The sequence below is a fragment of the Paramormyrops kingsleyae genome, chromosome 25, assembly GCF_048594095.1.
Source record: "Paramormyrops kingsleyae isolate MSU_618 chromosome 25, PKINGS_0.4, whole genome shotgun sequence".
NCBI classification, from domain to species: domain Eukaryota; kingdom Metazoa; phylum Chordata; class Actinopteri; order Osteoglossiformes; family Mormyridae; genus Paramormyrops; species Paramormyrops kingsleyae.
In genome coordinates this window covers 27,202,462-27,225,357 of record NC_132821.1, presented here as the reverse complement: position 1 = coordinate 27,225,357, position 22,896 = coordinate 27,202,462, and the positions used below count along the sequence as shown (strand labels likewise).

The window sequence follows — 22,896 nt, the reverse complement described above, 5'->3', positions numbered from 1 at the left end:
GTCACCTCACAATCGGGGAAGGCATACCCAGCTACGCCACCAAATATCCAAGCAGAAGAACTTCCACTCTATCTGGCTGACTGCAGAGATGCCAGAGTTCCCAGAGACACAGTCTTCTTCTTTAATTAATTGCTCAAAACCATCACCACGCTGCTGTCACGTTCACAATTTTTTTTTCTCGTGATTTCGTGCTAATAAAAATGACACACATGCTTTAATTTTCAAATCATCATTTGAAAACAATTAAGTGCAGTCATCCACATTTAGGCATCCAACCTTCAACTTAAATTAACAATTTAATTCCTAGTTGTTTTATTTTAAAATCTCAACTGCCAAGTGCTCCATATGGAAATAGCTTTTTTATTTGCTTCTCCAGATGGACCTTAACAGGCAGCTGGGAAGTGATAAGGATGACATTTGTTAAGCTTGAGAAATATTACAATTTCAGTGCAGACACGAGCTCAAGACAATGGCAAATATATCCTTACTGCATATAGATGTTCTGGAAATGTAATGTGGAAGATGAAGGAGATTAAATGCAACAGTCCAGAGGTGGAAAGTTCAGGTCCAGAAAGTACAAATCCAGACCAAGGTTTTGTGTCAACCAACCAGCTGAGTACTCTGTGACTGTGCCTCTTTATATTGAACTGGTGGGTTGAAACAAAACCTCGGGCTGGATTCTTACTTTCCTCCTCAGAAAAAGTCAGTGTTCCGATTGTGTCTCAGGTGCAGGAAATTCTGGAACCCCTGGCTACCTTCAGATAAAACAATGGAAGAACAAATGTTAACAAATGTTAATTATAAATGCATTTATATAGGAGCTAATATCCTAGCAGGTGTGTCGCTCTGATGAGCACCCCCCCCAGGGATGCCATCCATTATCAGCCACTGTTCTGCGAGTGTCAGCTGCTCTATCTGCGTGAGAGGTGGGGGTCGTGACGGATCCCACCTGCTTCACGAGCCTCAGTCGTCTTCCTGTTGGCTATTTAAGTTGGCACCTAAACTAAAAACTAAGAAAATAAACCTTAGGAGCAAAACATCTACCAGTTACAATTACATTTCATGTTTACAACTTGTGTCCAGTGCATTTATTTCTACTTGGGTTACACAAACATTAAATATAAAAAATCCACACACAGGCACATTCTATTCAGGAAAAATAATACAGCCAAATTATCATTTTAGACCACACAGGTCTGGCAAATGTTTAATGAGTAAAATAGCCTTTATACAACTTTATACAACAGTTTTATAAACACGCACATTGACTCGGTCAGCAATTTTTTGCCAAGGAAAACTGCCATTCTTTTGCTGATACAGCTGTGTTCTTCATAGTCTGTATTGGCAGACATTGATATTTCACGTTCCAATTGCACGAAATACAAAGCTCTACCATTGTTTTTTGCTGCTCACATCTATGGTGAATCCCAGTATCAAATGTCCTTTCATAACAGCCTTAGTTGACTGGGAATATGCAAAAATTAGGGTCAGTCTACCCCGAGTTTGATTACCCATATTCTACATTGCCATTCTGACACCGATATCTCAGGGTTTGCTGCATAATGCTCAGTTCAAAGTTAAGCTCTGGGTTTTCTTAAGCTCATTTTCTGTAATACCGCCTTCTAGCGGTTCAGTATTGAGAGGAACTTGATGTTAGGTACATTTGTAAAATGTACTTTATAAGACAGTGTGGCTGTCTGCTCACATTATCTAGTTCGGTGGAAGAAAATGAATTTGTCATGCTAACAAGCTATGTCTGAGAAGCTAAACCTACGCGTTTAGGGTTAGATTTACGGTATGAATGTGTCCCTCAACGGCAAGGTCTGAGGCCCCATGTACATACTCTACACAGGCTGCCAATCTTTTTGATTTTCCAAGCCGAATACGTTGCTTATGTCAAAGAAAAACAAAAAAACAAAGTCAACTCAGCAGTTGATTTCCTCCATCCCTTTGAGTTACTTTTAAGTTGCGCTGCACAACGAACACAACATCAAGACGTACGGTGCCCTTCAAGGAGGCAGATAGACTGATAATTTACGGTAACACGGCTACGGTCAGGCCACTGCCACACCATCCACTCTTCTTTCCTCTGCGCCTTCCCTCAATGAGGTTCTCACTGCATAGGCACTGCATGCCCGAGACATCAACCATCAGCCCAGGCAGGTGAAAGCCAACCTTCCCCAAATCTCATCAACACACATCCACCTAAAGGTCTACAACCGCACCCCCCCCCCCCCCCTAAAGAACAACAATGCGTTACAACTTGGGTGAATATTAAAAAAAAAAAAAAGGTTTGGGGACATTTCCATCTTGATAGAGAAGCGTAAGACAGATCACCTAATTAAAACAAGAAATGGCAGCCCTTCAACAACGGGATAAGTTATAACATAACAAAAAAACTTTTATTATCCCCCTCCCCCCCCCGCCCCTGAAAATGTGAAGCGTTTCTTACAAATGTGCAGATCTTTGTCTTAAACATAAAATTGAAATATTTGAAACCATTACTGATAATGCTTACGACACATTACAAAGATACTTTGAAGTGTTCAAAATTGTTCCATGCAATGCTATTTGACATACCATCCAATAAAATACTATGGTCTAATGTTTCAAAAACAGAAGCCTCATTCTAATCATTATTTCATGATCAATATTATGCAATGAAGGCAAACATTTCTGCTAGTAAAATATTGTAGATGCTGGTATGGAAATCATGGTTTACGTAGTATTGAGTTGCTTAGAAATAATTGCTTTATAATCCAAACCATTCAGTGTCATGCCGTTTAATTGCATGTTTAAGTAAAACTCTATTAAATTGTTTATTAAATTCTTACTGTGGGTCACCTTTCTTCCAGGACTATTTCATTGTGGAAATCGTGATTTTATACATTAAAAAGTTCTGGTTCAGAGATTCAAGACTATGCAGGGCAAATGTGAATAATTATTATTTTTTTTATGTCCTATTGCATCTGGAATTGCCTTAAGTTTGTGAAAAAATAAAACGTAGAGGGAAAAACTTATACAATGGGTTCGCATAAATGTGTTTTTTCTTGAAAGTTTATCAGAGCGCACAATTTTATTAAAACCAACAAAACAGTAAAGCATGTTTCATCTACTCCAGTCTCAAAATGCACTCCTAAGAAAATTGCCAGTAAATGACTTGTTCATGAGAAATACGAGCAACACTGAAGTGGTCAGTGGTATCTGTAGAGAAAAATGTATCTAAACGATTAAAAAAAAAAAAAAAAACCTGAATCTTAAGACCACGTGGTACATCAGTGCAGAATTCAAAGCTAATTCGAATGAGTTCGATATGCGAACCACATGAAATAATACACTCAGTAATGTAGCTAAAAACATTAACGTATTAAACTGTGAACTATGGTCAGTGTATGTAACATGACAGGTTTCCTGGACTATGTACATTGTTTTATGAGGTTTACAGTGTATTTGAATACAAAACCACAAAGTAAATGCAAAATAGGCATTATCTTAACATAGCGATGCCACCAAACTGCTATCTCCAGTCACAGCGTTAGCTCATTTCCTTCTGGGTGTTAACTTTGAACTTATCCAAAGGCCAAGGCTTTTAAGAATCGCCAGGAGTAACGTCTCGCCCAACTCGACTACAATCAGTATAAACTCACAGGTGCGGCTTGCGTTGCGACTATCGCATGGTCGTCAAATGTGAAAAGCAAGAAGGAAAAAAAAAAACAAGACAAAACAGAGAGGGCTGTTTTCCAACAGCAAGGGTGAAGTGGGGAAAAAAGGGATATTATTGACTCATTCACAGGTTTCGACTTCAAAACATTTTGATATGGGAGACTGGGGGAATCGATGAGATACGCAGTCCCTGATCAGCATCCTTTACGCTGCTTTCTTCAATAAAAAAAGGATGGGAGTCTGTTCCGGAAGTGTCCTAGGTGCATTCCTTGGTACAGAGCCTTCCGAATAACAGACGGGAAGACTCTGGAGTCCTTCAGTGTTATGTGCGAGTAGCCCGATGGCGGGGTCACGCAGACCCCACTCACCATTCTCACAGGAGCACTGTGAGGTCCTCTATCACCAGGCTCTTCTGCTGGACATCCAGGTGCTGGGTCGGTGTACGGGAGGCGGGGGCAGTGGAAGGAAAGGTATATACGATTCTTCAGTCAGCAATAAATTATGTGTATTTTCAATAAATACTCTAGTGCCTCTCGTGTTTGGCAAGGAACGGTTTTGGCAGTGTTTGCTACGCCAGGCCGCGTGCCCTGCGCGGGTTCGAGGAGGAGGCTGTGAAGGCTAGTCAATGCGATTCCCGCATATTGTGAAGCGATCTATTTCCAGCAGATCCTTCTTGGGGGCTCTGTGCTTGAGTTCGGACCCATCCTGAGGTAAGTCCTTGTCCTCGGTTTCGTCGGGCGTGGTCAGGAACTGATCCGAGTTGCTCTTGGGCAGATCGCCGGTCAGATTCTCCTCCCGTTGGACCGGCTGGTTGGTGATGGAGGCAGACAAGTTTTCGTTTAGGAGATCACCTACAAAAAAAAAGGAAATGGGGAAATTAGGACCTAATCTCGAAAAAGAGTGGCTCAAAATCACCTCAAAACCGCTGCCCTGATTCAATTCAACCACCACTCTGGCTAACTACTGTGACTCAGTGATTTGAAAAACAAATCAACCATGAAACCAGTGGTTGAACATTAACCAGAAGACTCGTTCCAGAAAAAAAAAAAAGAAAAGAAACTAAAATGTCATTTCAGGTGTTGTAGCTCCACATTTCAGCTGTTATTTCAGAGTTCCAATTTCTGGAATATAAGCATCACGAAACGGGACAGCAAACCACTTCTTGCTGTTAAGAAAGAAGCTTAAAGTGAACATCAGCCCAACATAAAAAACAGAGCCTTTTCTCTGCCTAGAGGCAGGCTTGTCATTTAGATGCATTAGCGGAATATGCATGTTGCCTGAAATGAAAACGTTATATGTGTTTTGATCGATACTGCGAGCGATGGTGAATGGGATAGGTTGGGTTATTTGGGTGCTATTTTCTTTTGCCAAAATTAATCGTGGGGGTGACTTTAAGATAGTACAGTGGCACCTCAGAACTTGAATTTAATCTGTTCGGATCGAATCCTAAAAAGTTCGAGTTGTGATCGAATTTTCCCCATAAGAAATAATGGAAAACCAATTAATTGGTTCCCGGCCCCAAAAAATTGCACCTAAATATGTTTTTTTTTTTAGCAAAAAAGTAAGAAAATAAATGTATCCAGACAATGTGTCCTGCCCCGATGGTCTGCTCCTTCTGTGTGGAATCACCCTGTGATCAGCTGGTTGTTGTCATTAGTCCTCTGTATTTCGTCCCTGTTTCAGTTTGTTTCCCCAGCCCGGTCATTGTATTGTCCGTCTGCGTTTTGCCTGTCTTACCTGTAATTAAACCCCGTATTCCCCGATACCCTGACGTCTGCGCCTTTGTCTCCGTTCTGTCCCCGCTCGGCACAATAATATTATTATAATTAAACATATTAATGGTTTATTATTAATATTAAAATAATGAATAAGAAATCTTTATTTTTAAATGTATTTCATTAAATAATAATAATTACTGTCATTGTCTAAATGTATTATTACTGCCTAAATATATGCGTATTCAGCTAGTGTAAACATGCACGATGCTATCACAGCTAATGCAAGGCTGAGACTGAAGCGTTACCCTTTGTTTTTCGCTGAGAGACGTACCGCGTGACTCATTTCCCCGCGCGTACAAGTTATCTTAGATTGGTGTTCACGGTTTGACTTCTGAGATTCAGATTGAGCTCTGGGTAATTTTTTTTCGAACTGGTTGGTTTGACTTTTAAGAAATTCCAGTTCTAATGAGTTCGAGAACTGAGGTACCACTGTACTAGAATAATACTAGACTGGAATAGCGTTGCTTTTGAAAACACCGTCGAAATACCATGTACTGCGGTGTACTGTCTGGATGATATGAAGGTATAAATACTGGCCAAGCCTAGTAAATGCTTAAGTAAGAGAAACAAACACTAGGAAAAAATACATATCTGTACACATTTCAGTAGCTTTTAATGCAAAAACGTAAAAATGTGCAGAGCATCTTATGTCCTTCTGCTATTAAGCTTTAAGCGTGGGCCCGGTGTGGGGTGCACACCTCAGCCAGGACTGAGCGCAGGGCAGCCACTGAGCGTGGGCCCGGTGTGGGGTGCACACCTCAGCCAGGAAGCGAACGCTTATGAGAAACAGAAGCATGGAATCCGGGGCCGGGGGAGGCTAGAAGAAAGTGCGACGTATGACAAAATGGGCGCAAACATAGTACCAGCCGGCACTTTATTAGTGAGCAAGCTACTGTAGCTGAAAGCACAGGCAAGCTGGGCAAGGTCAAGGACCGGCGACGCCAATGCAGGCTTGTACGTGTTCGCGGTGAGAGATTCAAGTTCTACTGCAGGGATCCCGGATTCCGATCCTGGAGGGCCAGTCTGTGACACAATTTGCAGATTTCCCTGCTCAAACACACTTACTAAACTTGGCAATTAGCTGGTGAGATGAGTAAGGTGTTCTTCAGCAGGGAAATCTGCAAACTGTGGTGCAGACTAGCCCTCCAGGATCGGAATTGGGGGACCCTGTTCTACTGAATAAGCTGAATCAATAGTGCAAGCAACTGATTACGAATTTGTGGTTTTGTGTTTCCGGTTAAGAATGTTGCTTTCCATCGATTGCTTGGTTGGTTGGATTGGTCATGCATATACACAAACTGCATACAATCTGATCCTCAGAATCCCTAAATTGCTGGATGAGCTGACCAGTAACAAACAGGTGCACCTGATTTAATTTGTGGGGCTTTTTAGAATTACTGTCAGAATGCAACCTTGAAATGATTGTGCCTTTCACTGAAGGAGCCCGAGAGTGCAGTTCCACCTCCACTACCTGAGCAGTGTTGCTTCAGGGAGGAAAACAAAAACCTAGATCCTCAGACCTAGAACCAGGAAATGCATCACATGAGCTGCTTTAAGGTTCTCCACATGCTGGATTCCAGCGAATAGGCATGGATTTGACAAAACAGACATTAGTCTTTGACTGCAATCTATAAAACTTTATCCATAAAAACAATATAAAGTTATACTGCTGCAAAAAGCACAGTGATCTTAAACGCCACAGCGGTATTTCTAAAAGATAACATGCTGTGTGCCAGATGATTCTCAGCATTTTCTGCAATTTAATTGACTGACATGTAAAAATACTGGAAGCCTATTGAACAGATGCATTGTAGGTTGACGTATGAGCCCCAAAAATCTCAGGGTGTCGCCAAACTTAATGGCTAAAAGCCAAATTTGGGATTAACTTGACTAACACTCACGAGTGTTAACGAGCGAAAATTCACAAGTGCTCATCTTCAAACTTATAAATATTGCTCATATTTCTAGCATGTGCTAGTCGGAGATGCCGCAAATGTGAAAATCCTAAGAAAGATATTTACCACAACCCCTTATAAATCCAGTTAAGTAAGACTTCATAAAATATTAATTTGATTTAACATAACAGCTGTATGTCCTGTATGTTTGTCAGAAAATCACTCTACTCTGACTACTACCAATGAACCGCCACATTTAAATGCAATTAATATCATTCAGTTAGACCCTATACATTACATTCATGATTAGAGAAAGGATTTTATTAGGTGATTATATTAATCACCAAGTGTGCGTGAAATCACAGCTGGAGAATAGGGGAGGGTGTTTCATCTCTAGAACAACGGTAGGAAACATGCCTTGCGGCCACTCTCTGTGAGTTAGTCTTCTGCAGGTCCCTACCTGGGTGAACTGTGACCTTGCCCTTGCTGGGAGTTCTTCCGGGGCCGGCTGCTGGTGGGGCTTGGAACAGCTTCTCCTCCATGTTGGCCTCCTTCACGTACAGGCAGGATCTCCCCAGTAGCACTATGCTGTTCAGCACTTTGAGGGTGATCATCCTGCAGGTAAACAGATGGACAGCTGAAGCGAAAACGCCCCAGCTGGGAGATCTGTGCTTGGCCAATGACTTCCTCCATCACTCAACGGAACAAACCCCATGGTACATCTGAAAGGGCTCCAGGTAAATCCCAATGAAGTCCATCATTGTATTTTATACGGCGTCACACTCACTGAACTGCAAAACGTATGAGACTAGCAGTGAACTTTCGACATTGAACGTTCACCCTCAACTTATGTTCACTGCCTTTTTAATTAAAATGAACAGCAATATCTCGTCAGGACATTTTAAACAATGTATAGTCAAGAATATCCTGCAATAGGGTTATCACTACCGATATCGATAATATCAATAATTGAGTAATCTACTGATTAATCTGATGATTCATCGAGCAGTCATTTGGACTTATGTTGCATGTTTTTGGACAGTGGAAGGAAACCGGGGAATCTGCTGAAAATCCAAGCCCACGCAGGGTGAACACGCAAACTCCACACACACATATAGGCGGTATGCAGCAACAGCGCCACCTGCTGCTGCCCTGACAGGCTCCCACAATGTGCAATGGTAATTAATGACATTTCATGCACATGCAACCTTCAAACTGCACAGACTACGATAGTCTGCTGGGCTTAAACACACAAGAAAGTTTGCTAAGTTTGTTTTACTCTGTCACAGGAAACAAAACTTAGAAAGCGTTGCAATTCTAAAGATGACTCCTTTCCAAAATTTTTTAGTTTATGTAAAAAATCAGTTTAAAGTTTACCGCCGTTGCTTTTGTATGAGTTCCCCATGTGCTCCCCAAGACAATCATAATCATTCTCCTCCTTGCTGTCTGATTCACTCACAGATCATGTGGTGCGTTTATGAGAAATTAAAACAAAAATGAGCAAAGAGGGAGAAAAGCACATAGGAGCTGGTCAGGAGAAGACATTCATCTTCTGCTGTACGGAAATATCTTATATTCCAAAGGGACAATACTGAGGAACAGTTGATTGATTTTTGTCGGCTCTGCTTTGTGTCTGTTGGCAAATACTCAAGGCAACACCACCAACTTATTTGACAGACTCTGTTGGTAGATAATGAGTTGTCTTTGGCTATATAGTTAATTTTCAGTTCCTACATATTGCAATGTGAACTTTTTCCCAAAGCCATAAAACACATAATACATTAATAAAAAATAAATAAATAAATGAATAATTAACATTATATGGTTATTATGTACCGTATTATGTAAGACGACGTAGCTAAGTGATGGGGCTAACCGTCGTTTTAGCAGCGATACAGATTCCATACAGGAATCATAGAAAGTCAATTAAGCAAAGTGATTTAAGTGACCGTGGTGACAAAACACAAGCTAGGTTACTCCGAGATGCTAAATGCCACGTATCTCTGGCTACCCTCACATTATTGGGTGAGTCCAATGAACCTGAACGTCGTCTTTTAAGGTGTATTTGCATCGCAGTTGAGCTCTGGTGATATTTAAGTTCTGCTTTGCAACGCTGACAAACGACTTCAATTTCATTCACGTTTAACGTGAAGTGCTTCCACACAACTGATGCTTTTGTGCTCTATTTAGAGCACCATTCTGCGCGCGCCTTCCTCCCGCCATACAGCAGACTAACCGTGAAGGAATTTTTTAATCGATGCTTTTTAGTAACCGAATAATCGAGTTTAATCAAATAATCGGGATAGCTCTATCCTGCAACAACAGGCGCTACATGTTTAAGACACATTTAGACAACAGTGGAAGCCATTAGCTGAATGAATAAGTTCTGCAGCTGCCTGCATGGCTTCAGACAGCATTATCCATTAAACGCATGGTACTGTCACTCACACAAGGCCAGCAGTTTTTAGGTTTAACCTCCCAATCCATAATCGTACAAAACTGGGACAGATGCGCTGATCTGCTCGCAGCATGAGGCCCGTAAGATAATCTCAGGCTCCGTCATCTGCCCAGGAACCCAGTGCCTTGCAGCCCAAACAGAGGTACCATAACAGAGGAGATGCATTTGAACTGGGCCCCAATTCTGACGACATTTCACACTGACTTGCTGCTGGCAAGCAGCAAAACCCCAGACAGAGACACCGAGCATTATAATCCTGTAGCCATGATTCCTGCCACAGCCTTCCATATGATCGCACTCTAATTTTATATTCCACTCACTCTAACGTACTCGTAAGCCTCCAAATATGACAGCGCTTCATTGAGCTCCCAAAAACAGAACGGTGTTGCGTTGATGCAAAGGTTACATCTTTTTCACAGAATTGAATTGTGGCTTCTGCAATGTAGAGTAGCAGAATTTTGCAAAAAAAAATCTGATAGACTTAAGAGGGTTTGCAGCCTCATTAAAAAGGTGATTTTGCATGCATGGACTGGTGACTGCTCCACTGTTAAAGCTATCCATTAATTACAAAAGGCTTTTGGACCGAATGTACATCATCATTAAGGGTCTGAAAAAGGGTACAGTAACAAGGATGATCCTTACAACCCTCTGGAGAACTAATCAAAACTAGCCAACATGGAGTTCTGAGCAATGCACAGATGTTCAGGGAATCTTTTTTTAGAACCCTGTTGTTATACATGGCATGAGTAATGTTTGCGAAACAGGAGAATAAACTGCATAAATTACAGTAATATGGCAGGAAGCTACTTGACAAACTAACAAACTGCAGCACAAAGCAAAAAAATTATAATTACTAAAATTATTAAACGTTTCTGCAATGGTTTTACTTCACTGCCCCCTGAGCGAAAGTGATTTAACAATTCTAGGAGCGTCTCAACGACGACGATGTGAAAGCTGTGACAGCTGGGACAATGACAAAATACTTTATGCACAATTCATGGCCATTATATGCATTAGTTATCACACCTGTCTTATGCAAATGCCCCGCAGGAGCAACCTTTAATAAACAGAAACGAGGGCAACGATGACAGAAAAAAACAATAGAAGATTAATTGTGTTCTGAACTGTCTTTACTACTGTAAGCTTTAAAAACAGAAAACAAAGGCAGACACTTTGAAGGGTTTTACGAGAGGATGCCATGTGCATTACTGTAGGAAAACACATCAATTAGTCGCATTACTAAACAATACTTATATATACTATATTATGGTAAACATCTAGCACATCTTACCCCAGGTAGAAGAGAAGTACACACACACAAGACAGGGATCCCTGAATTTTCACGGAGCTCGTCACCACTCTGATCAGCTGTTGTGAGACAATGACAAAGCGTTCCTGACATTCCACTGTGCTACACTCTGTCATAAGCAGTCACACATCAATCTAGTACCAATTTCAGACCCAGAGCAATACATAAAAAAAAAAAACAAAAATCCAACCTCATGTTTTAGCTCTTAAGAGTTAAATCATTTGCTACTCATCTAATCTAGTGTTTCTCATCTAATCTAGTGTTTCCCCCCCCCCCCCCCAGATGACCCACGTTTTCACTCTCCTCCAGTTCCCAGAGGACTGGGAGGGAGCAAAATCGTGGATCATCTGGATGTCCCAGAGGACTGGTTTGAGAAACACTGATCTAATTTCTTTCAAAAATCATATAAAACAGTTAGCTCAGTAAATATTAACACACTTTAATTTTATTTTCCATAAAACGTATTACTGCATACTCGCATCCCATCTAGACTATCTCCTATTACTCACATCCCATCTAGACTATCTCCTATGCTTTCTGGGATAAGGACCAAGCACACCATGACTGTTTACTGGATATATGACTGGAAGAGGTACGGATAGATGGGTGCATGCCTGGGCTTCGGAATTATTTTCCAGCGAAAGTCACTCTGAAAGCTATAGCATGATTTTACACAATCCCAGCTTTATTAATAAGGACAGCAGTGCAGTAGGCATCATTCTAAACAGTCAACTGGAAATTGACAAACGTACCAGTAGCGCCAGAGGGAGAGGAATAAATCCCATTCGCCGAGACACCGAATCGCTGTAGTCTGTGTACGCCTTAGGGTACAGAAACAGTACAGATCAAGGTGGGAACCAGCGAGACGGCAGTACAGACATCTGCCTGCGTCTCGAACCCGACGATATCCAGACTTACGTTCTTCTGTCGGCTGCTGACAAGGTCGAAGGCGAGGCTCGCCCGGTACTCGCTGTACACCTGGGGACGCGACAGAGACAAGTGACGCTCGTTTCCCGATTTCTGACAGCGAGTAGGCAGCTCAGAAAAGGACGTCAAAAAGCATCTGCATTTCACACACCACTAGCTCTTTATCTTAACACCGTGTTTTTTTGCCTTTATTTACAACAGAATACAATTATACCATAATTATGCCACGAGTCGCACATTGTGCAGAATCAGCCCATTACTGAAGGCGATGCTAAGGGGCACATCTTTCAATGGGACACTTGACCTATGGGACGATTTGCTATTGCATAACTTTTTTTTTGCATTAGTTATCAGTATTGTGTGTGTGTTTGCCCTACAACTAAGACACGTGACAGAGAGCACCATGACTGTGCATTCCGGATGCGTTTCTTCACCATGTGACACCACATGTTTTGTGGAACACCAAATGACAAATGGAACTGACCATATCTGTTCCTATGATACATTATGCCCCCCCTCTGATCCTACAGATCCACCAATAACCTCCCCCCTCCCCGCACCACCACCCAGATCATGTAGGATTTACATGCTGCCTTCAGATCCGCGAGGTCTAAGTTAGAAGCCCCTCTAATTAAGAGCAGCGATATGATGTCGAGTCATGCGTGGAATAGGACATCTGAAGCTGCGTAAGGATCACTTCACATTTACTGCAGATGGGGAAGAACGTCAGCACTGAACAGGCAGGGCCATATTGCATCTGTAAGCTTGAGTGAAGTCACTCGGAGGCTATGCCGACACGCTGTTCCACATACAGTGGGATTTTGGCTCTATAAAAAAAAAAAAAATGTTTCTACAGCACCGAACACCTTCAACTGTCAAGCAATGCCTCAAGACCATGCTGTTCCGGAACCATCTCTACTAGCCTTAGCTGCTCTCTGCTGAACCCTGGTATTACTGAACTCTGTTTTTTGATTCAAATACTTCTTTTTGGCTGCTTGCTATGTTTGAAAGTGTTGTATAGTCCCATTACTACATCACAGGTACCCGGACCTTCACCAGAAGCTCAGCCTAGTTGGCTCCTGTACTACTTCTCTGACTTGTACATCGTATTGGATAAAAGATTCTGTTAAATAAATAAATGTAATGTGGTGAGATGTGCCAGCAAACTAACACAATCCTTATTGATCTGCTTGGTGCCAATTGGATACCATTCATGTGTAAATCCTGCTGGTCCAGAGATGTGCCCACTGGATTTATGATCAGCTGGAAGAGATTGTGAATTCCTCTATGCCTCCGCAGAGCAAATCCTACACACGCCTTCCCCTCCATGCATAATTTGCATCCCACTGCGGAAAAACGATAATTTTTCCTTGGATGATTTGCTTACATCTGCTGTGATGTCGTTAAACTTGGTGATGAAGGCGTGCTTCACCACGTCAACAGCTATCTCCGAGGCGATCACCATGCAGACATCAGGAAATAAGACCCACAGGTGATCTAATTGTAAATCAATAAAAACCAAGATATTAACACAGATCATTTTTTTTTAGTTATATTGCCCATTCAATAACTTTTTTTTTTAACTCCATCTGTAACATCACTCTAATGACAAGATATTTGCAATTCAAATGATCACTTAAACTTTCACTTGACCAACATAATATCAGCATTACTTTGCCAACAACAAAAACAATGTCCTGAGCTCAAAATAAAGCTTAGTGAGAACATTCCAGAGCCTGGAGGTATTCATTTCTTCTGTACCACTGCTGCTGTCCCAAGGGATGTTGATCATTATGCGTTTTACCTGGATTCCAAGAGAACTGCTCCATGTTTCGGAGACACACTATGAGTAGCAGTACGTAGTTAGTAAATCTCTCTTTGATGTCTGCAGAAAATGGGGGAAAAAAAAGCATTCAGTACATTTTGCAAAGAAAAACAACATCAATCTCTGGACCTCTATGAATGCATACCTTCAGATATGTTCAATGCGTATCAGAGGGATTACATCGATCCACACAACAGGACAAGAAAAGCATTCCACCTTACAAATGAAAGACTCCAGTCTAGCACAGGGTGTTTTCACAACACATGCATGCACACATGCATGCACACATGCATGCACACATGCATGCACACATGCATGCACACATGCATGCACACACTTGCGTTGCGAAAGGCTATGAAATGCATCGTCAATCACTGCTTTGCTCAACTCGAAATCTACAAGGAAGTGGGTTAAACCAATCACCAATGACCGACAGCACATAATAATCCCTGCCCATCCAAACATCCCAGAGTTCTGAAGTCTTATTTGCTCCATCAACAAAATTAACTGTAACTAGTGAGAGTAAAGCAGAGCCCAGAATCCCCCCCACACACACACACACCTCCAGCCACCAACCCAAGTGCTGCAGGCCCACAGACATGCCAGCTGAGCCTCTATCTTTTCCTAATGGCTTTTGATTTCCCCCAAAATCTCTCTAAATAAACAAACATGGTTCCTTCCACTTAACGGGCTTTTTCAAGGTCAAATTAATACCTTCCCTCCTAAAAACATCTAGGTTCCCTTATAAAAACAACAGACTGCTCAGCTGTACTAATACACCAGCTAAAAACTCTAAATTAATTAAAACCTGGGAGAAAACGTAAGAACAGCATTCATATGGTGGGAAACAAACCCGTAACGTTGAGCTGTAAGACCCCAGAGCTGGCCACAGTGAACCCAAAAGGGAATTTCTTCCATTAACATGAAATATTCTGTCTGGGTTTGCTTGACTGCCTCAAGAATATAAATTTCCAGATCCAGGTCCTGGTGCTGAATCCTGGCTCCCCATCTCCGAATCCCCAACTGTAAATGCCCTATGCAAACTGCATGGAAAGGGAGCAGGTGAGCTAATTAAAAGGCTATACATTCAACTATGAATATGGCAAAGGGGCAGAAAAGGCCCAAATTGGCTGCTTAGGGGTTTGTGCACTGCAGTATTCAAGGTGCACTGAGCGATATTGATTTTCATTTCAAAAGAACTATGTTTAAAGTTGAAGTTCAGTGGAAGAAGCTTTGAAAAGCAGGGGCTGCGTTCCACCTTGTTATTTCAGGAGCAACACCCAAAGACACATAATCTCAAGCGAAACGGATCAGCACCACTCCGGCTCAGGCAGCGTTTCCCAATCCGGTCCTTGGGGACCTCTCAGACAGTCCACATTTTTGCTCCCTCCCAACTCCCAGCATGACTGTCTGGCAGGGAGCTAACAATGTGCACCATCTGGGATTCCGTCAGGACCGGGCTGAGAAACACTAAGCTATGGGATCCGACTTACCGCTGTTGGACATCTGAAACAGGTTGTTCTTCTCAAACTTCTTGAAAACACTTCCTTTTATCTCAACGAACTGCAAAAGTGAGGAATGTGTTTAAATATTACTACTGGGCCAGTGCAATGACTGGCTCTTGCATGCATCCATTTCTTCAGTAAAATACACAGTGCTTCTATGAACTCTGCAGCCCGGAATTCAAATATTTACCCCTGTCCTGTGTTAAAACACTGAATCCATTCAGAACCTGTCCAAGACATTGGCATGTTGTTAAAGCTTTAAAAGTTGAAATGCTATCCCCCAGAACTCACATTATTGGACATCATGATGGTGAGCAGGGACTTGTTGTGGGAGTTGAAGGCCACGTTGAGCGTCGTTGCTTGGACCATGATGAGAATGGCATGGAGAACTGTTACAGAAAGCTGAGGAAAACAAGGCTTCCCATCTACAGGCGGTGGCTGAGGCCCAGTGAGACCCAATGGTGAACTTCAGTGTCGCCCGCATTAGGAACTACGGCACCCAAGCTGGTGTGAAAGGATACACACATAAAGAACAGCCATGAAGAAATGGGGTATCACTCCTATGTGGGCTCTTTTCTTCTCCTTGGGTTCCGTGGCTGTCCAGTACAGAGCATCCAGGATGTCTTGACCGAAAGAGGAGAACAGGCGATCTGCCACCTGTGTGGGGATTCACAGTTGGAACAAAGTTTGGGAATTCAGTCTCAAAAATGCAAGAAGTGGAAACTTTCCCAACCGGCTACATCAATGTGACACTCATCTTCTTGACAAGACAAAGTCAACAGAACACTTCTGAAAACAGAACAGTGCTGCACGGTACCTCCAGCATGTTGTAGATGATGTAGAGCTTAATGACCGACTGGCCTCGGATCAGGTGGTACATCATGGAGTAGTCCACATAGTGCATCATTGAGTAGCAGATGACCATGATGAAGCCCTTCAAAACATCACACACCTGGGCAGGCTGCAGTAGACGCGAGCCACTGGAAGAAAAGCATGCAGAGGGACAGACAGAGACGGACAAACAATCAGACATGGGACATTTGTCATTCCAGCGGGAAATGGAACTAATCAGTACTGGGGTGGCAAAATTCTGGGAATTTTCCCGTTAATTCCCATATATTCACATTAATTCCCATGGAAAGTTTCCAACTTGGAATATTTCCAAAATTCCCCAGCTTAACTTCCCATGGAATGGAAAGTTTCAGAAAATTTTCTGCCCCTTTGCATCCGCAGGACAGAAGGCAAATCTATAAAACTAAACAGGAAAATGGGTTCTGATCAAAAGCAGAATGCAATATTTCTAACAGAAGGCCTCAATCAGTCAGAATGCAGGTCTACAAAGGAACAAACGGTGAAGAGCACAGCTTAATGAAGGCCTGCCCATAACACACAAGGCAATAACAGTTGTCATTACAGTTAGTCATCACCATTATGCCACACTGCTTCATGAGTAAGGCTACTTCTCAATCATAGTAAAGCCAACTCTTGTAAATTGCATTTCTGCTGAAGCACAAAACACAAGGGCATGACGAGCTGGTAGTGTTTTTTTCTAAACAAGTGAAAAGATCAGTTCCATAAATGGTTCTTTAACCTGCAGTCCAACAATAGTTGCTCCACACTGCAAAGTGCCAGGTACTGTGGCCACTAATTGTCAGCGCTGGTCATCATCTTGACCAAAGCACACTGATATGTAGTTAGTGACATTACTGTTTGAAGAGGATGGGAGGGAGCAAAAACTTGGACTGTCCGGGGTTCCTCAAGGACTGGGTTGGGAAACACTGTTATAAACCACATAAAGAGCATATCAACTGAACGTATTTTGCAAAACGTGTCCATGACTAGTAATATTTGACTTTTGGAATAAGCTTTCACAAGGGAGAAATTCCAAATAAACTGTAAAGAAGGATAACACCGATCATTTTAAAAAAGAAATCCGAGGAAGTTTTTATATGTAGGTGCATATATACACTCATGTCTAAATAAAAAAAAATATAGGAGTGAACAGAGAGCTGAGCAGTCGACATGATTCCCCCAAAAGGAAGCACATTCCCACCTAATCATGCCGGGACCTGTTCCCAGTGGTGGGGCTAACTAAAGACCTCAAAGAGGCCTCACACCGTCTACCTTTCACATTGGAAACTAACAAAGCGGCACTAATAACGCAAGACGAATGACGAAAGACCATTCTGAAATTACAGTGCTTCTCGCAGAAAGAACTATACCATTTCAGACAATAACTTAACCTGATACCACGGTTTGACAGTTACTTTCGAAGTGAAGTGAGATGTGGGAGATGCTTGAATTCCAGTGTACAGTACAAATCAAAACATTTAATTCAGGATTTAAATTCCCATAACAGGCCTACTTTGTTAACAGCAGACATAAAAAGCTATGGTTGTTAGACTACTTTGTGGTGCGTTTTAGCGCCATCTATTGGCAGACTGGAGGAATGTTCAGCTCTGGCAAACATTTCCCTAAAATTTCAATCCCTCAGAAGCATACTAGAGTGTTTAAATCGCCACAAAATCCCATTAGTTCATTAAAAAGCATAGACAGTGATTAAAAGAGGCTGGGGACTGAAATTACAATTAGCAAAAGCACGCCCAACAGTCTCTCCCACTTTCCAATCGAGTATCACCAAAATTGCTTCCACCAATAGCCAGGGCTTGCATTTCAGGTTCTGATGTGACAGTGTACATGATGATTCACCTTAAAGCCATACGAAACAGGAAACTGAGAGAATTTTAAATAAAATAGGGAAAAATATTACTTCAACTGAGCGTCTAGGTCAGTCACTGGGACAAGGACTACTGTCATGAGCGTGCGCCAGCTGAGGTCCATTCACCTAGAACCTAAAATGCTGCTGCAAGTCCAGTAGGCAGTTCTCAGTTTATGCAAAGCAGCACAGTTTTCAGGAGATGACGGCCACACAACACAGCTTGCCTGCAAGATGCACTGCTTCTATCCTGAAATCATGTCGTCTTGAAATCTAGGACTAAGCACAAGGCCATGCATGACAAATGCATGTCATGGCAAATATATTACAGAGAAATTATTTATCTTATTTCCACACTTCTTCTTTCTTCTTCCATTTACAGTGTTTGATTCTTGCACATAAGGAAAAGATACTGAATCAAGTACCAAATAACTGATTAATGCAAGCACAGCGGCCTCTGGTGGACATTTAGGAATACTGCATCTAGTCTAGGACAAAAATATAAACAACAGCTGCACTGGTTTTAAGTATCATTACCAATTTATCAGTTGCCATCACTCTGTAAAATTCTGCACTCTTGTACTCATTCTTAGCTTCTACATAGCTGGCTCTAGTACTGAGATGCCACTGAAGGGCCTGATTTTCTGTATCAGGTGTTAAATCAGGGCTGCACCTAAGCTCAGCTGGGTGGTAGATCTCCAGGCCCTGTTTTATGACAATACCAGGTCTTCCAGAAAAAGGGCGCTGAAGAGTTGCGTGAATAGCTGTCTGCGCGGGTCCTGTCCAGTTTGCGCATTCAACTCAGAAGACTGAAACACACTAATGCAGCACGGCAGTGTCGCAAAAATTAATAACTATAGCTTTTAATCTAGTATAACTATAGATTTTAGGCCATCGATGGAAATTATACTAATTATTCTGGGAAATCGAGAGCTCACTGTGTATTTTAACGAGAAGCAGGAGGTAACAGTGCAGCTGGGGACACGGGGGAAGCATCGCGGCTTCTGCTGACCCACAGTAACCTCCTGACCCACAGTAACCTCCTGACCTCGGAGCACGCAGGGATGGTGCCAGGAGGGGCCGAGCTGCACGGACAACCCAGGACTGATGGCTATATTTGAGTTTCAGAGAGCTTAAAGGTGCCTATACTTGATTAGTAAGGTCAATGTAGTGGTTGGCATAGGGTACAGAGCAGGGGGTGTTACAGCTGGAGAGTTAATGGCGCCGCACAGGAGGGAAGTGACACAACCTCTTCGGGGACACTTGAGATGGAAGCGCAGATGCAGGGTGAAGCCAAAAGGTCACATTGCACGGACAGGGTCGATGGGGGTGGGGGGGGGGGGCCCTCGGGTTAAAGGGTAGCCACGGCAGGACACAGGCATGGGGGACGCCCACCTACTCAATGCATACCTCCTCTTTTTGCAGAATGGGCATATATTTGCCCTAAAGGTGGAGAGAGCAGGAATACAGTCAAAAGCTACATTCACCTTTCAGGGTAACGGAGAGGATAAAAACGATCTTCCTCTGAATCCATGTTAAATTAAATTTTAAAAAAGGCTTCCACTAACAGAGGACTGCATGGGTATCGATTCTGTGTCTCTTGCCTTATCTAAAACACACACATGTGCACACACACACTCAAATAGATGACAGGTGTCTTTGTATCGCAAAGTATTAGGATGAGAATTTAGGGCAGGGTAGGGCAGGGTTGGGTAGGGTTGGGCAGGGTAGGGTTAGGGCAGGGTAAGGTAGGGTTAGGGCAGGGTAGGACAGGGTAGAGTAGGGTTCAGCAGGGTAGGGTAGAGTAGGGTTAGGGCAGGGTAAGGTAGGGTAGGGTAGGGTTCAGCAGGGTAGGGTAGGGTAAGGTTAGGGCAGGGCAGAGTAGGGTTCAGCAGTGTAGGGTAGGGTAGATTAGGGTTCAGCAGGGTAGGGTTCAGCAGGGTAGGGTAGGGTTCAGCAGGGTAGGGTAGAGTAGGGTTCAGCAGGGTAGGGTTAGGGCAGGGTAGGGTAGGGTAGGGTTCAGCAGGGTAGGGTAGCGTAAGGTACTGTGGGGTTCAGCAGGGTAGGGTAGGGTAAGGTAGGGTTCAGCAGTGTAGGGTAGGGTAGAGTAGGGTTCAGCAGGGTAGGGTAGGGTTCAGCAGGGTAGGGTAGCGTAAGGTACTGTAGGGTTCAGCAGGGTAGGGTAGCGTAAGGTACTGTAGGGTTCAGCAGGGTAGGGTTAGGGCAGGGCAGGGTAGGGTAGGGTAGGGTAGGGTTCAGCAGGGTAGGGTAGCGTAAGGTACTGTAGGGTTCAGCAGGGTAGGGTACGGTAAGGTAGGGTTCAGCAGGGTAGGGTAGGGTAAGGTAGGGCATGCTCACCTCAGTCCACAGCATGGCAGCGTGAGGAACCTGATGAGTGCCAGTAAGACCCGCAGCGGGAGCAGGGTGAACACATAGAGGAAGGCATCCAGGCACAGGAAGAAGCCGAAGAGCATCAGCTGGGGAGTCAGAGAGGAGACAGCATGAGTCCCACGGCAAAATTGAACATTACGTCACCATGGTGACCAGCGACAATGAATCACTTTTCAAAACAGATTGTCCCGGACTTACATCCGATGCGACTTACGACTCACAGATATAGGCAAAGTTTACAACAAAAGAAAAAAATAATAATCAGAAATTAAGTAAACGTATGTAAAAATACATTTCGGACAGCCGTACACCTGGCAGAGCTTTCCTACCCAGTCTCATTGTCACACCCAGAAGTCAGTGTGATTATCTTGTTTTGATGTATGACCCGTCTGTCAGACCAGAACTCAGTCGTGAGTCAGGGACAGTCTGTATTAAACACTACTGAAACATTTTGATCAGCATATATGACATTGCAGTTGTAAAAATACATGGTATTTAGACATGAACAGCATCCAAATCACGATAAAATTTTTTTGTCTTGAATAAAAACCATAAAGACACACACCCCCGTTTCCAAAAAAGTTGGGACACTCTGTAAAATGTAAATAAAAACAATGCAATGATTTGCAAATCAAACAAACCCATATGTAATTTAAAATGGAACAAAGACAACATATCAAATGTTGAAACTGAGAATTTTTTTTTATTGTTTTACTAATATATGCTCAATTTGAATTTGATGCTAACTTTTTCTGGAAATGAGGCTGTATTTCAAAGCCTTCGAGGATAGTGGTGAAGTGCGCATGAAAGTGGTTTCTTCTTTGTTCAAAAGGAACGCGTGTTTCTCTCCTTGACATAACATGCTGCTACTTCCCCTTAAACAAGTGAAACATCAGCTTGGTAACCTCCACTTTATTCTGTGTGACACTCCTGCACAAGATTTATGATCAAACAACCAGAAGATATCAAGCAAGTCTACTAAAACAGCATTATTCATGATGACCAGTCTTCATTGATAAAAGGAATTTTATAATAAAATGCATCAATATTAGGGAGTAAAACATATTTAATGATGATACAATAAAGCAACTATACATAAAAAATCAATGTTGAAACTTCAAAACTAATAAATTGTATCCATTCAAAACACAAACTGACACAGAAGACGTGTTAAAACGGAATCTAACTACAGTATATTCTACAAGTCAATCATACTGCACACTCATTTTATCCAGCAGCTCATTCATATCCATTTTATTTACCTTAGAACAGCGATTCTCAGCCCATGGGTCACGACCCAAATTTAGGTCGCGGCAAGTTCTGAAAGGGTCGTGAGGCAGAGTTGGAAATGTAAGCATTTTAAAACCAGCAAGCTCCTATGCTGATCTACAGTATGATCAGATTCCCCAACCACAATCCTAGAATTAGCCTATATAAACGGGTTTTGGGTCTGCGAATGCTTAGCGCAAAATTCGTGAACACAACCAATCCACGAAGCCAAGCTTCAGATGGATAATTAAACATTCACTGGCAGATCCAATCAGATTTGTGCGATAGGCATCGATTGGCGTAAATCGCAGAGTGCACTGCGTGCTTGATCATAGCATTAATTTAGACCTATACTTGATATAGGGTCGCGACTGAGCTGGAAAACATTGGTCGCGGTACAAAAAAAAAGCTTGAGAACCACTGCCTTAAAAGACACGTTAAATAACCACAGTAGCACAGTGGTTCCCAAACTTCCTCTGCAGGGCCCCCCTTTTCTAGATAGGAACATTATTGAACCCCCCCCCCCCCCCCCCATTCAAACTACACAGGTTCAGATTCAAACTTTATTTGAAATACAACTCCCTTTTCTAATTGAGCGAAACAAATGCTACTACAAAATACAAATGGTGCAATTTCACCACTTTGGGAGGAAAAAAGAGCAATCAATTAAAAATAAAAGTCCAGCATAAGTTTGAAATTATGCAAATGCAGATTTAACATTCCTGCTAATATTCATTGGCGTACACGAATTAAAGTTTGTCTTACGATTACCGCATTTTGTTTTTAATGATAACCGCAAGTTTCAGCCTATAATATAGCACAAAACAACACTAAATCATAACCATTAATTGATAGTCTCCCTGCACTTCATGTAGAAACTTTTAAACCTTGTTTTTCATGATACGGTTAGATTTTTTGTCCAGCGCTGAAAAACGTCGTGACACGTCACCATGTCACATGGTACAAAAACCTTGCAAGAGCAAGACGACTTAAGGCAGATCGTACAGCACCTCTCAGCCGGCTGAACAAACTGGAACAGCCTCCGTGACGACACAACTTTGCCCTTATTGGCTGAAGAACGTGACGTTTGTATCCCAGGAAGTTCCGATGCGTTATCTGCTATTCCTCCCGAATATCACGTAAAGCACTGACAACTGTTT

The 22,896-nt window shown here is 42.4% G+C and overlaps 1 protein-coding gene across 2 annotated transcripts in view; it reads right to left on the bottom strand.

Moving 5' to 3' along the window:
- Positions 1-1,173: 1,173 nt before the first annotated feature.
- tapt1b (transmembrane anterior posterior transformation 1b) overlaps positions 1,174-22,896 on the bottom strand; it is a 31,216-nt gene continuing 9,493 nt past the window's right edge. Inside the window, exons 3-15 of one of the 2 annotated variants that reach the window (XM_023799322.2) lie at positions 20,435-20,553; positions 19,487-19,519; positions 16,178-16,340; positions 15,882-16,017; positions 15,652-15,749; positions 15,349-15,418; positions 13,835-13,915; positions 13,418-13,527; positions 12,022-12,081; positions 11,856-11,924; positions 11,086-11,162; positions 7,797-7,951; positions 1,174-4,514 (exon numbers count right to left, since the gene is read on the bottom strand). In XM_023799322.2, coding sequence (XP_023655090.1) covers positions 4,282-4,514; positions 7,797-7,951; positions 11,086-11,162; positions 11,856-11,924; positions 12,022-12,081; positions 13,418-13,527; positions 13,835-13,915; positions 15,349-15,418; positions 15,652-15,749; positions 15,882-16,017; positions 16,178-16,340; positions 19,487-19,519; positions 20,435-20,553 — 1,404 coding nt within the window. In that variant the 3' untranslated portion in view covers positions 1,174-4,281. The remainder of the gene's footprint in view (positions 4,515-7,796; positions 7,952-11,085; positions 11,163-11,855; positions 11,925-12,021; positions 12,082-13,417; positions 13,528-13,834; positions 13,916-15,348; positions 15,419-15,651; positions 15,750-15,881; positions 16,018-16,177; positions 16,341-19,486; positions 19,520-20,434; positions 20,554-22,896) is intronic. The other variant, XM_023799323.2, reaches the window with a different exon arrangement.